Here is a 12,697-nt window from a genome sequence, read left to right as displayed (position 1 = left end):
GCCCGGTAAAACCAATGGATGATTTTGGGTACATTTAGTGTCTAAATCTGTTTATGGTTTATTATAGGTTTTCTTTGTGATGCTTTTACCTTAAGAATAAATGTTCTCTGCTGAGAAAGAGCTGTGTGGTAACTCGTAATTGCTGGTATATTCAGAATATTGATACACTGGTCATAGATGCTGGAGAAAAAGCCACCCGGGGCTGGCCATCAGGTAGACTGGCTTGCTGGGAAGATCACAGTGTATGTCAGGGGGCTGTGGACCCTTAGAACCCCTGGTCAGAAGGGAGTAGGACACAGGTCCTTGCCCAGGGACAGATGACAACTAGAGACCTGACTGGGCAGTTCTGGAGTGGACCATGGAAGGGGGATACAAGTGCAGTTACCTGGAACTGTGACAGAGAGTTTAGAACTTGCATGTTGGACTTTCAGGAATATGCCTTTATTGGAGAACTGTTTGTCCAGCATTCACATTCTGCACTGTACCCCATTTTCCTCCATGCTGCGATGATGCCGGGCCTGCCCTGTGATACAAACTAGTCATCCCGCTACCCCCAACCCTGGTTCCTGCCATGAAAACAGAATTTTTTCCTTTGCATTTAATCCAATATTTACTATGTTTTTTGCAGACCCAAGAAATAGTTTACCTGTGGTATGCAAATGTTATTGAGAAGGTCACACAAGGTTATGCCGTAGAACGAACAAGAGGGCATTTGAACACATGTCTAATGTCCTCTACCCTTTTTGGGAGAGCATGTGCTTCAAGCCTGTGGAAAGCAGATCTTGCAATAGGAGCCTCTTCCTCAGGGTTACTTTGTTTGGGATATGTTCTTGTATTACGTATACCATTAAATTAAGAGAGAGCATGCATCATTTTCCTATTTACAATACACAAAAGGTGCACGCCCCTCTGAAATGCCTCTTTCTCTTGTATCATAACTGCTAACATAATTGCTTCCTGTTTAGGAACGACTCCCCCTATTTTATTATTAGTGAACTATTTGTTCTTTATTTGCCTTTTCTGTCAAAAAACTCTCCTTGTCCAGTCTATTGCAGCAGAGTTAAGAGAAGTGTCTACCGCTTTCTCCTCATATGTCCCTCTCTGAAGTTTCTCACATTGGGAGGCAGATACTTGGCATTTTCAGCACCCCAGATTAATGTCAGGGAACATCTCTACTTGTTGCCTCCTACTTGCTGTGCTCCACCTTTTAGAAATACTTCCTGTCTCCTTCACTCCCACAGTGGTGACTTTCTTTCATGCCACTCGTAACTTAAACATTAATTAGGAGGCTGTGGTTATCAAGAGGCAGATCAAGGCCCCTTTAAAATCTTGGCCCCATGTATTTTTAAAATATTTACTATATTCACGGTTAATGTTGGATCCTTGTTTGATTGGTCCTTTCTCTGAAGCAGTCTGTCTCTCATAAAGAGAGCTGATCATGTTTTAGTTCTGATTGTTTTCTGCTATTAAGTGGAGCCCATTCCTGCGGGAAGACTGTCTATTGAAATTTGAACAGTTGCAATAAGATTGCAACTTTATATAAAGAAAATGCTTCCTGCCCACAGAGGCCTTATTTATTTTTTGGCATAATAGTAGTAATTATTATTATTACTAAATAGCACACTTAATAGTAACCGTGTACAGCTCAATGAAGAAAAATGCAAAAGAATGACAAAGCAAGGGTACTTCTTAGACGCCAATAGCCATTTTGAAGAGCACATCCATACAGCTTAGAGTGAAGAACGAAGCTCCACTCAAAATTAAACTCACTATGAAGGGTATCCCCAACTCCTTCCAGTTCAGGATATTAAAATTTTTCCAGTACATGGACCCTGGGAGAGGAATGGTAGAGGGATGGAAGAGCAGAAGAAAAACAATTGACTGTAAATAGAAATTAGTTGGTTTGAACCTCCTCTCCCAATTGTTGTCTTTCCTTGTTGATGGGTAGCAAGTAAAAAATTTTAAAAAACCTAAACAGAATATTAGGGGAAGCTAAAAAGGATCCTCTTTCTGTAAGAAAATCCCATCACCAAGAATGAAGAATTTTGAAAGAAAATTTTCAATTATTATGACTTATGTTATTACAGCTGTGCCTCGAGGACCTAGCTGAGATCTGCACTCCATTATGGTAGATGCATTCGATTCCACAATGAGGAGCAGTCCCTGCTTTTTAGAGCCTCCAATCTAAATAGATGAGCTGTGTGAGTAACCGATTTTTCAGTTCAGTAGGTGAACTAAATGATTTAAAAAATTGGTTTGTTTTCACCAAAAACAAAATTTTTCTGGTGAATCACAACCCCCCCACTCGAAAATGTCATTTTGGTTTGAACAAAATGTTTCATTTGACCCAAAACCAAATGTTTTGGGGTTTTTTATTTAAAAAAAGCCCACCTTTTAAAAAATAAAATTCACTTAAAATTCAAACAAAAATAATTTTGAATTGAAAAATCAGAACTTTTTTTTAAAAAAACATCGAAACAAAAAATTTTTGATTATTTTCGCCCCCTGAAACGATTTGCCGAATTCAATACAAATTTGCAAAATGTTTCGGACAAACTTAATCTGCATTTTTAGGCAAAAAGAAAAGTTGTGTCTGAAAAATTTCAACCTGCACTCTGAACAGACAGAGCAATCAAAGCGCATGAGGGAAACAGAGGCACAGTTAGATGAAGAAGCTTGGTCCATGGTGAGTGACAGGCCTAAGAATAGAACTATCCCTCCCAATGCCCAGCCCTGCTTCCTCTCCAGTAATCAATGTCTCCAATGTTGTAGGTATCGTTTGGCTCCTGAACACAAGTATCCATCTCAATTTAGGGACTGTCTCACTGCCAGCGTACACTTTATGAGGACGGCAGAAGACTATGGGGTGGATTCTGCCTGTGTTATTATTAGTGGGGACAGCGTTGGAGGCACTCTTGCTGCTGTTGTTTGCCAAGCATTAGTGAGCAGACCGAATTTTCCAAAGCCACTTGCTCAGATTTTGATTTATCCAGGCCTTCAGGCAATTGATTTTTATTTGCCTTCATATCAGCAAAACTGTGCAGTGCCCCTCCTGTACCGAGAGCACGTTATCGGCTGTTGTCTGAAGTATCTGGAGAAGGACTTCTCAGTATTGGAAAATGTCATGGAGGGGACTCATGTTCCTCTGGACGTGAAACAGAAGTGTGGGAGATGGGTAAATCCAGACAATATCCCTGAGGAGTTTAAGGCCAGAGGCTACAAACCACATTTGCCCACTTCATACTCAGATGAAGTCTATGAGGCGGCTAAAGTGGCTTTTGAGACAACTTTTTCACCTCTTCTGGCTGAAGAGTCCATTGTCAGCCAGCTCCCCCTGTCTTATATTTTAACGTGTGAATACGATGTGCTTCGGGATGATGGACTGCTCTACAAGAAACGGTTAGAAGACAGTGGTGTCCCTGTGACTTGGTACCACGTTAAAGATGGCTTCCATGGAGTGATAAGCCTATTTGATTTTGGGATTCTATCATTTCGCTCTGGTAAAAAAGCAATGGATGACATTGTAAACTTTCTAAAAAGCTTATGAAAACTGTTTAAAAATGTTTGTATATATTTTAAAGTCTATATTGATACCAAGTTTCCTGAAGTCTGGATCAAAGATTACTATGACAGGATTCAGAGTAACAGCCGTGTTAGTCTGTATTCGCAAAAAGAAAAGGAGTACTTGTGGCACCTTAGAGACTAACCAATTTATTTGAGCATGAGCTTTCGTGAGCTACAGCTCACGGGGTTTGTGGTTTTGATTCTGCTCTCGTGTTTTAGTTGGGAGGGAAGGGGAAAAATAAACAGGCCTACTTTTAAGGCTTATTGAGTTCACATTCTATAAGAATACAGAGTATTGTACAAGTTTCTTTCGTTCAGTTTTGACTCCCAGACTGGAGTAATAATTTCTTTTGTCCTTTTAAATAATTCGTAGTTTTAATAATTAAAGAATGCTTTCATGAGTACAGTAGAAAAAGAAATATACAATGCAAAGCAGTACCATAAATAAATACTCTTTGAATAGGAGCCACTTTTTGGTCATTCTGCCACTGCTGTGTTATACCTATTGGGATGGTTCTTGGGGTACCCAGGGCTGTGAATCACCTTGTTACTCCCTGCCCCTAGTGAGAGGTAGCCTTACCCTTGGTGACTGGGTGTCAGCTCCCTAACACCATCAGCCTTTCAGCCACTCAAGCACTCCCCTTTGGGCTATGCCAGCCTTGTCTTTGCCTTGCAGGTTCACAGTAGGTGTACCTCTGTCTCCGAGTCTCCTTGAATCATTCCCCTGTGATATCCAGCCCCTGACACTGGCTACGCACAGAAGTCCCAGATCCTCTGCCCGAAAGGAGCAGTGTACCCCAGTTTACTAGTTTTACCTTAAACCACTGCTCCTTATGAGGAACTTATGAGGAACATTTAATGAAACAAACATAGATTTATTTAAGTGTAACCCTTCTGCCAGGCCGAGTTGATAGCAGCAAGGGCTGGGTTCAGTACACAGGGGTTCCCTCTCATCAAAGCAAATGCAAAACTGGCTCGAGCCCCCACCAAGTGACCTGGGAAAACCTTACACACACCCCTGGGCGCCTCAAAGAGGCAATAGTTCCCCTCTTGCAAGCACAGAGTCTCGGTGTAGCAGAGAATCTTTAATAACATGAGGTAAACGACATCAGCATTAAATTGGGAAAACACCACAACTAGGGTTCATCAACCAAACCATGAGCAAAGACCCACCCCAGCAAATTGGGCCACGTCCTTTCCCTCGGGTTCTTGAGTCCAGCAATCCCAAAAATCACCCAAAGTCCAAAAAGTCCAACAACCGCAAGAGTCCATCCCCAGAGTTCAAAAGTTCTTCTGCAGAGTGTTACTCCCCAGTCTGGGTAAAAATGTACGTGTGGGAGGGAAGAGGTAAGGGGCTCCTTACGTGACCTGGAGCTGACTGCCCCACAGCTCCATAGGGCTTCACTCTGATCCACTCCACAAGCCGCTCTGCTCTGCTCGCCGTCCCACGAACGGCTCCGCTCCACCAGCCGTCCCACAAATGGCTCTGCTCCACGTTACACAAGCAGCTCCCACTGTCCCATGAACTGCTCCACCAGCCCATCCACGAACGGCTCCACTGCACTCTAGATCTTCAGGCTCCCCACTACTTGACACAGACCTCAGTGATTTCAGCTCTTAGTAATTTTAGCTCATTAGTGATTTCAGCTTGTAGTAGTGGGAGCCTTAGTGCTGGTGCACCATAAGGCCAAAGTGAATTCAGCACAGTACTGGTAGCTAGACTCTTAATAGACCTAAAATTAGCTCTGACATTCCACAGCGGAGAAAGACACAGGTACAATTGATGTTTCAGGCCCTCACAAAGGGACCTGACCCACACCACCAGGCACTAATACCTGCCTCTTTCAATTCACAGAGTTTTGGAACCCATGTCCCTTGCCTAGCGAGTGCTACTTAGTTGATGGCGAGTCCCTCCATCATAACAAAAGGCCAAGTACAGTTCCACTGTCCTTGATTCCCATAATCAGGGTAATAACAATTTATTCTTCCTGCCCCACTAAGAGAGACACTGGGGATCCCACAGCAGCCAAAATGACCATTTGGGCAGCTATGGCCTCATTCTAGGCGGGGTGGGTGTGCCTATGCAAATGAGATCAGCCCCTGAAGTTCTTTTCCACAACTTGCCACACCTCACCACCAGATGTCAGGGTGGAGCTCATCCTGACTCTGCTTACATAAGAAATAATAGAGATTCAACTTGGAACAAGAGCGTGTGGTGGAAACAAATAATTACAATACAAAACAAAATGATAACAAGCGTAGGCCCTAGTTCACATTCTAAGAGTTGCCTTACCTGTCTAATCAACTAGGTTTTTCCTCCAAAGTCAAGCTGTTGCAGAGCTGGCTGGCTTTACAGGAACCAGGATCCAAGCTTTCATGGAGACATCACCACTCCACAAGATGTTTCCTCAGTGAATTAATCTAGAGTGCCTCTCCCCATTCTATATGATACCAACAGTCTTTTGTCTTTATTCATACACAGGGCAATCTCCTGCCTCTTGAAATGTTCCCTTTTTACCTCCAAGTAGTTTTGATTGTTTGCAGTTATCCCTGCTGTTTTTTCATTGATAGTCTTGGAATGGAGCAAGGCTAGACAACTGAGCTTTACATTACATCACTGGCTAATTGGGGAGGGGTGACCACTCCCTCCTCCTTGAATGGGCCATCACTGAGACATATTACCCTTTAGTGACAAATTTGTACATTCAAGACCTTAAAGCAGATTTTCAACTTAGTTATGTTATTCTTTAAATATTGGCTGTACACATGTTTCACAAAGATTATGAGTCTTGTTAAGTTATGAGCTTTCTGTAGATACCTTACATGTTACACTGTATGTATAAATACCCTGCAAGATATGTGTTTGGTATAGTGAGTTTGCCAGGTTTGAGATAAGAGCTGTTTGTGACGAACAGGGGACCTTTGGCTAGGGGTTTCTGTATCACACCTATCATATAGGTGAATGTTTAATGGTGAATATTACGTATATGTAGGAGATTGTTTTACTGCAATTTCAGATTTACAAAAATACATATAAGAACATGTAAATTCTAGTCCTCAACATGGCAAAAGACACGTACAGAAGGTTAGCCTCAAAAGTGCAGAACTCATAAAATCCCAGCCTTAAGGCTGCAAAAGTCTATAGCATTATTATTAGGAGGGTACATAGAATTATGCAATAAACAGGGCTTATCAATGCAAAAATGCATGTAGAAACATGCAGTAAAGCAACCTCAGCATTACAAAAATACATAGAAGAGCACACCCAACCATAGTCTGAAAATCTCGCTCATCTCCTTGTAGGGGGGACCCACTGGGGTCTTTGTGACTTTGTGGACTTTGTGACCCTCAGGTACTTATGAAATGAACAATAGCCAAACTCTCTGCAGGAAGGTTCTGAAGGATTCTAATTTTACTCCAAGAGGTCCCACAAGAGGCTTTTGTGGAGGTACCCAGGGCTGTGAGGTGCCTCCCTATCACCTACTCTTCGTGTACAGAAGCCTTGTCTGTGCCTGCCAGGGTTAGCTCTCTGACTCCATGGGTAGGGTTGCCAACTTTCTAATCACACAAACTGAACACCCTAGCCTCGCCTCTTCCCCAAGGCCCTTCCTCCTTCCCTGAGTCTCAGCCCCCGTTCACTACATTCCCCCACTCTCACTCACTTTCACTGAGCTAGGGCAGAGGGCTGGGTGCGGGAGGGGGTGAGGGCACTAACTGGGGGTGCGGGCTGCTGGGTGGGGTCAAAAATGAGGCGTTCAGGGTGCGGGAGGGAGCTCTGGGCTGGGATAGGGAGTTGGGGTGCAGGAGGTGGTGAGACCTCCAGCTGTGGGTGTGGGCTCCGGGGTGGAGCTGGGGATGAGGGATTCGGAGTGCAGGAGGGGGCTGCGGGTTGAGACAGGTGTTGGGGTGCAGGAGGTTGACCCCCTGCCTAGGAGCCAGACCTGCTGGCCACTTCTGGGGTGCAATGTGGTGCCAAGACAGGTAGTGACTAGCCTTCCTTAGCCCTGCAGCACCGCTGACCAGAGCTGCCAGGGTCCCTTTTTCGACTGGGCGTTCCAGTCGAAAAACGGACACCTGGCAACCTAGCCATGGGCTACAGGCAACATAAACATTCCCCTCTAGGCCTATGCAGGCCCTGTTTTCTCTCTCTACAGATCAGCGATAGGCACACTCCAACCCCCAAGTCCTCTACGCATCTGCCTGGAGTGCCCAGCCCTGGTCCACTGAAACTCACCGTATTCACAGATTCACTGCTTCCAAAGAAGCAGGACACCCCAGCGAGTCAGTTTCACCTCAGATCATTGTTCTGCTTCACAGCTCTTAGATATGCTTATACTGCAAACAAGTAAAAGTGAATTTAACAAAGCAGAGAGATTCAAGTCAGAGCAGGTAGAAGTATTGGAAACAGATGGTGACACAGAAAATCAAATCATAACATACATTCTAGAACCTAGATTCACTTACGAGACAATTTCATGTCTTACAGCGTAATGCTCACCCAAAGTCCTTCCAGCCTTTTCGACCCAGGCTTGGCTACGATCTTACGCTCATTAGACAAGTCATACTGCCAGCTTCACCTCCTGGGTGAAAGATTCGGAATGTCTGTTTGTACCCCCAGATATATCAGAACAATCCATTGTACTATCAATATGCAAGACATCCCTTGCTGGTTGTTTTTTTCTTGTATACTCCTCTCTCAGAGATTTCACAATCTCTTAATCAGCATCTGTCTCAGTATGCAAATAGGCATACATTATGAGGCACACAATACACAATGACCAGATGGGAAATAAGCATCTGTTACCCCCTGCCTGAAAAGAAACTGTCTGAGAATGTCACCTCCTGCCTTAAGAACAACATTTTCAGGATAGATACATAACTCCTTAAATATTGTCTGAACATACATGTCACAGTGATTATATTAACCAGTGGGCTACTGGTTCTTGGTAGATACCTCATGTACCACCTTTTAATGAATTATTATTGCATATATCTGACCCATGTGATCCTTAGAAAATCCTATCCTGGAGACTCTGCAAGTTGGCATCAAAAAGTCCCCGGGTCACTTCTCTCTCTTTACTCCCCCTGCCCCTGGGGAGTGGGAAGAGAGCCACAAAGGGCCCTCTTTCTCCCTCTCCTAGGAATGGAAGAGTCACAAAATTAATGCCTCGAGTAAAACAAACATCAGCTACGTTTGGTATCTGAATATGACGGAGTATTTTCAGCTGATGTTTGCTTAGCAGGCATTTGGGTTTCCCATTCTCACATCTGCTACTGTTCAGAACAACTGACCAGCAACACATTTGGCCATCTGCCTGGCCAGCACAGCCAGCATGTAACCTTTGAACCAAACACCCAGGAAAAACATTTTTACCGTGACTCTTACAATGCAAGTGCAGCAGGGTTATACTCCGGTAAGGTCAGCATAGCAGGTTTTAGCCTGAAAACTATCACATTAAAAGTAGACAACATAATAAAACTACCTTTTTCTTCAGATGACATGATGGACACTGCAAAAGGTACATTTATCTGAAAGCTACCTTATTTCAGATAAATACTAGAGTAAAGCTATGCACTGGTTCTTTTGCATAGAGGTTTTACTAGTATATTAACACCTGTAATTATTAAATCAGATTATAGGGCCACATTCTGTTTTCACATGCAATCTCTCAGCTGTACGGCTAGCACCAACTCATATGCACACCGATCAGAGCCTGGAGCAGGTCCTGGGTGCATATTTAGGTATCTGTTTACAAGCATTAAATCTATCTTTACGGGGAAAAGAACCCAAACAAACAGGAAAACCAGATTAAAACATAATAGGAACGAACAATATTTACCAGCTGGAAAAAAGGGAAATGAAGCCATTTTAGGGCTATGGCGGCTTGTCTCTGCCAAATTTAAAGGGACAGCTGCCAGAAAGGGATGCTGGGAAAGGGTTTTTGTTATGAGCTGGGTTAAACCTTGTTATGGGTTGAGTTAAAATTGCATTGGTTAAAATTGACCAGAGGGCAAAGGGGAGGGTTCCAGTGTGTATTGTAACCAGGTGGGGCTGGGTGTATCTGTGAGAGAAGATACACACACCGGCCCAGATCCTCAAAGGTATTTAGGCTTGTAATTCCCAATGACTTCCGTGGGAGATAGGCACCTTTGAGGAACTGGCTGACAGAGATAGCTGGAAAAAATCTGAGTAGAAGCCTGTAAGCACAGCGTGGCCCAGACCCTAGAGAGAGAGCCTGGGTCAGGGTGCGGGCTGAAAAGAAAGCACTCATTTTGATTTCGGTTCCCCCTGCATTTGCAGAAGCAAGCCTTTGTGCATTCCTTGTAAATACACAAGATGGCATTAAATAAAATACCAGACTCCATCATCAGTTTCTGCTCCTCGCTGGAACATCCCAAGGGCTACTTTGCCTAGCCTCTTGCATCAAAAAAGAGCAATAATTCCTGTAAGACAGTAAGCCGCCAGTGTTGCATCTCTCAGCAGGCATGAATCAGTCACTAAGAGAGGTTCTTTTAGGGAAGGTGGCTGCTTTTCTTTCTCTCTCTTATAACCATTGCAGTTATATGTGCTGTGATACAGTATTCAATGATTGCTGAATAAAGGATTTTCTCTCTGGAAGTTCAGAACGTTTCACTTATTCCTTCTGCTATGCACCCTTTTCTCTTCCCTACCTTGGTTCTGGTTGAAGGCCTAATTAGACTCTTAAACTGGAACTTTTTTTGGTATCCACTTCTACCTTAAAATGTCAGGGAGCTTTTCTGTGTGCCTGAAATAAGTTTGTAAATAGTGTGGCTTTGTGTTACTTACATCAGTCTATTATGGCTCAGTAAATTAATACTAGATTTAATATACTGAAGCCAAAATTACAGCATTGTCTGTGACAATGTTTTACTAAAGCAAGTAAATTACCTTGTAATCAAATGTGTTTGCACTGTGAGCATGTTAAATAAAGCGGAATATTTTGCAGTTAAAAAAAAAAAAAGACTGATTTGATCAAAAATATTTTTGTCTGTATGGAACGCTGGCTATGATAACATTTCCATAGGAACTAGTAAGTGGTGCCATGTAGAAGATCATTATTTGTAGTAACTTCATAACATTATGAAAGCATATGAACAAAAGGAAAGAAGAAGGTCTGTGAGCTGAAAACTTCTAAGGCCTCGATGGCGCAAGTTGTTCTATGCACAAGGCCCCCTTGACTTCAGTGGGAACTTGCAAAATCAGGGTCTAAATCTGAAAAGTTACCATTATTATGATGCTCTCCTGGGATATGGGAGATCCTAGTTCAATTATCTCCTCTACCTGTTGGGGAAGAAGGGATTTGAATGGTAGTCTCTGACCTCCCAAGTGAGAATCCTAACCACTGGATCCAACCCTTAGAATATCCCAGAGCACTCACCGGAGACGGGAGAGGTTCTTGTTCAAATTCTTTCTCCATCATCAGGCATAATGGGGAATTGAACCAAGGTTTCCCACCGAGAGGGCCTTATACTGCCCCTACTTCATCCAGTGCAAAGGGGTTGTAGTACGTTAACAGATTAACCACATGACATTAGAAAATATAAACTACGATTGCTGGCCCTTCGCAACCAATTTCCAAACACCAGTAATGTAAAACAATGCAATAGCCTTTGGAATTCATGTGGGTTCCTTTCAACAGCTCTGTGTTTTGGGCTCTGAGTGGGGAATCAAACAGACTGCTCCCTCATCTTTGCATCTGATTGCACCCCGTTTCCAACAAACATCTTATTACTTGTGGCAAGATTATCCTTCCTGGTGAATATTTGGGGAAAGTGCAGGGATAAGCAGAGTGGCCAACCCCATGCCAAAAATGATGAATCAGGCCTTCAAAAAGTCATTACAAATCATGAAATGTTACAAAAAGAAATGTCAGGTACATTTCCTTTGCTTTCTGGTTTCTGAGCCCTTGGGGGACACTTGGGTCACATTTTCAAGTTTCTCTCTGCAACTACAAGGGTTAGAAATTTACTTTTTTTTAAAATGGAAGTTGAGATACTGATGTTATTCCTTCATTCCCACAGCGGGGCCTTTAAGAACTCCCCCCAATCCCAATAATGAGATGCTTGTGGTAAAAATCATGAAAGCTGGGAACACTGGATTGCATGGCTGCGAGGGACCGCAGATACGGGCATGGTATAAGCACCTCCAAAATGTTCAGAGTTCCTATTATCTGCCGCATGTCTAAAATTTGGGATGCTTATCTGAACTCAAACTTTAAAATGGGATTGCCTTCGCTCTTTTTTTGGTAACAGTGGCTTGTTGTTTAGCTAATGCCTTTCTAAAGGCCCCATTGTGAAAAAAAATAATGGCATAATCCCAATGCACTTTGAGATGAATAAATTATGGATGCAGATCACAAGCAATGTACAGTACAGCCTTTTCTCTCTCTGCTGGTAAATGTATCTGCATATCACAAACTTGAACTTCAGGATCTTTACGCAGTCCTAGATAAATATCACCTACGAACAGTCTCATATCCCATCATGGAGACATGAGACTCAACTATAGACATAGATTACCACGGTCCACACCCTTTCTCCTTCCCACTGTCAATGCAAGATCAAATGCAGTCTCAGTGTATGAATAGCTGGCAGTTATACAGTGTTTTGGAGTGACTAACACCTCATTGGCAGAGCTGCTGGCATATGCACAGCTGTCAGGCTCACTGACTTATTACAGTTCCAGACCTTGATGACTCTGCAGCATTTGCTCACTAACCGAGAGTCCTTTGCACGACCTGTAGCTGAGAAGGGGAAAAATTCGTCCTAGTGCAGCCTGATTACATGCAGAGGCGCTCCAGAAACAGGAAATAACAAATCAAAGAGAACGGAGGAGTCAAGTGAAAGTCAGATTCCTGGCGTCGTCGGCCTCACTACATGAAATGGAGTTTGCTTATGCGCTGCTGGTGTTAATATTGGCAGTTTTCATTGCTGCTTTCATATTGTTAGTTGTGGGGACAATTTATTTTGATTTCTCCAACTCAGAAATCCCTCTTGGAGTGGACCAACCTGTAAAGCTCCGAATCGTTCACAGTATTTTGATTGGCACAGCGGTTCTGGTGAGTTTACCTTGTCTGACACTAAGGTGGGGTGCTTAGGTGAGCCTGTAAAT

General features: G+C 43.2%; 1 protein-coding gene across 1 annotated transcript in view; it reads left to right on the top strand.

The window, feature by feature from the left end:
• Positions 1-12,697, top strand: part of LOC311532981 (uncharacterized protein) — a 37,585-nt gene that overhangs the window by 18,785 nt on the left and 6,103 nt on the right. Inside the window, exons 8-9 of the mRNA XM_084652004.1 lie at positions 2,773-3,544; positions 12,366-12,644. Of these exons, the coding sequence (XP_084508130.1) occupies positions 2,773-3,544; positions 12,366-12,644 (1,051 nt within the window). The remainder of the gene's footprint in view (positions 1-2,772; positions 3,545-12,365; positions 12,645-12,697) is intronic.

The sequence above is a fragment of the Lepidochelys olivacea genome (genome assembly GCF_965140295.1).
Source record: "Lepidochelys olivacea isolate rLepOli2 genome assembly, chromosome: 18".
Classification (NCBI taxonomy): domain Eukaryota; kingdom Metazoa; phylum Chordata; order Testudines; family Cheloniidae; genus Lepidochelys; species Lepidochelys olivacea.
This window is presented reverse-complemented; position numbering and strand designations above follow the sequence as displayed.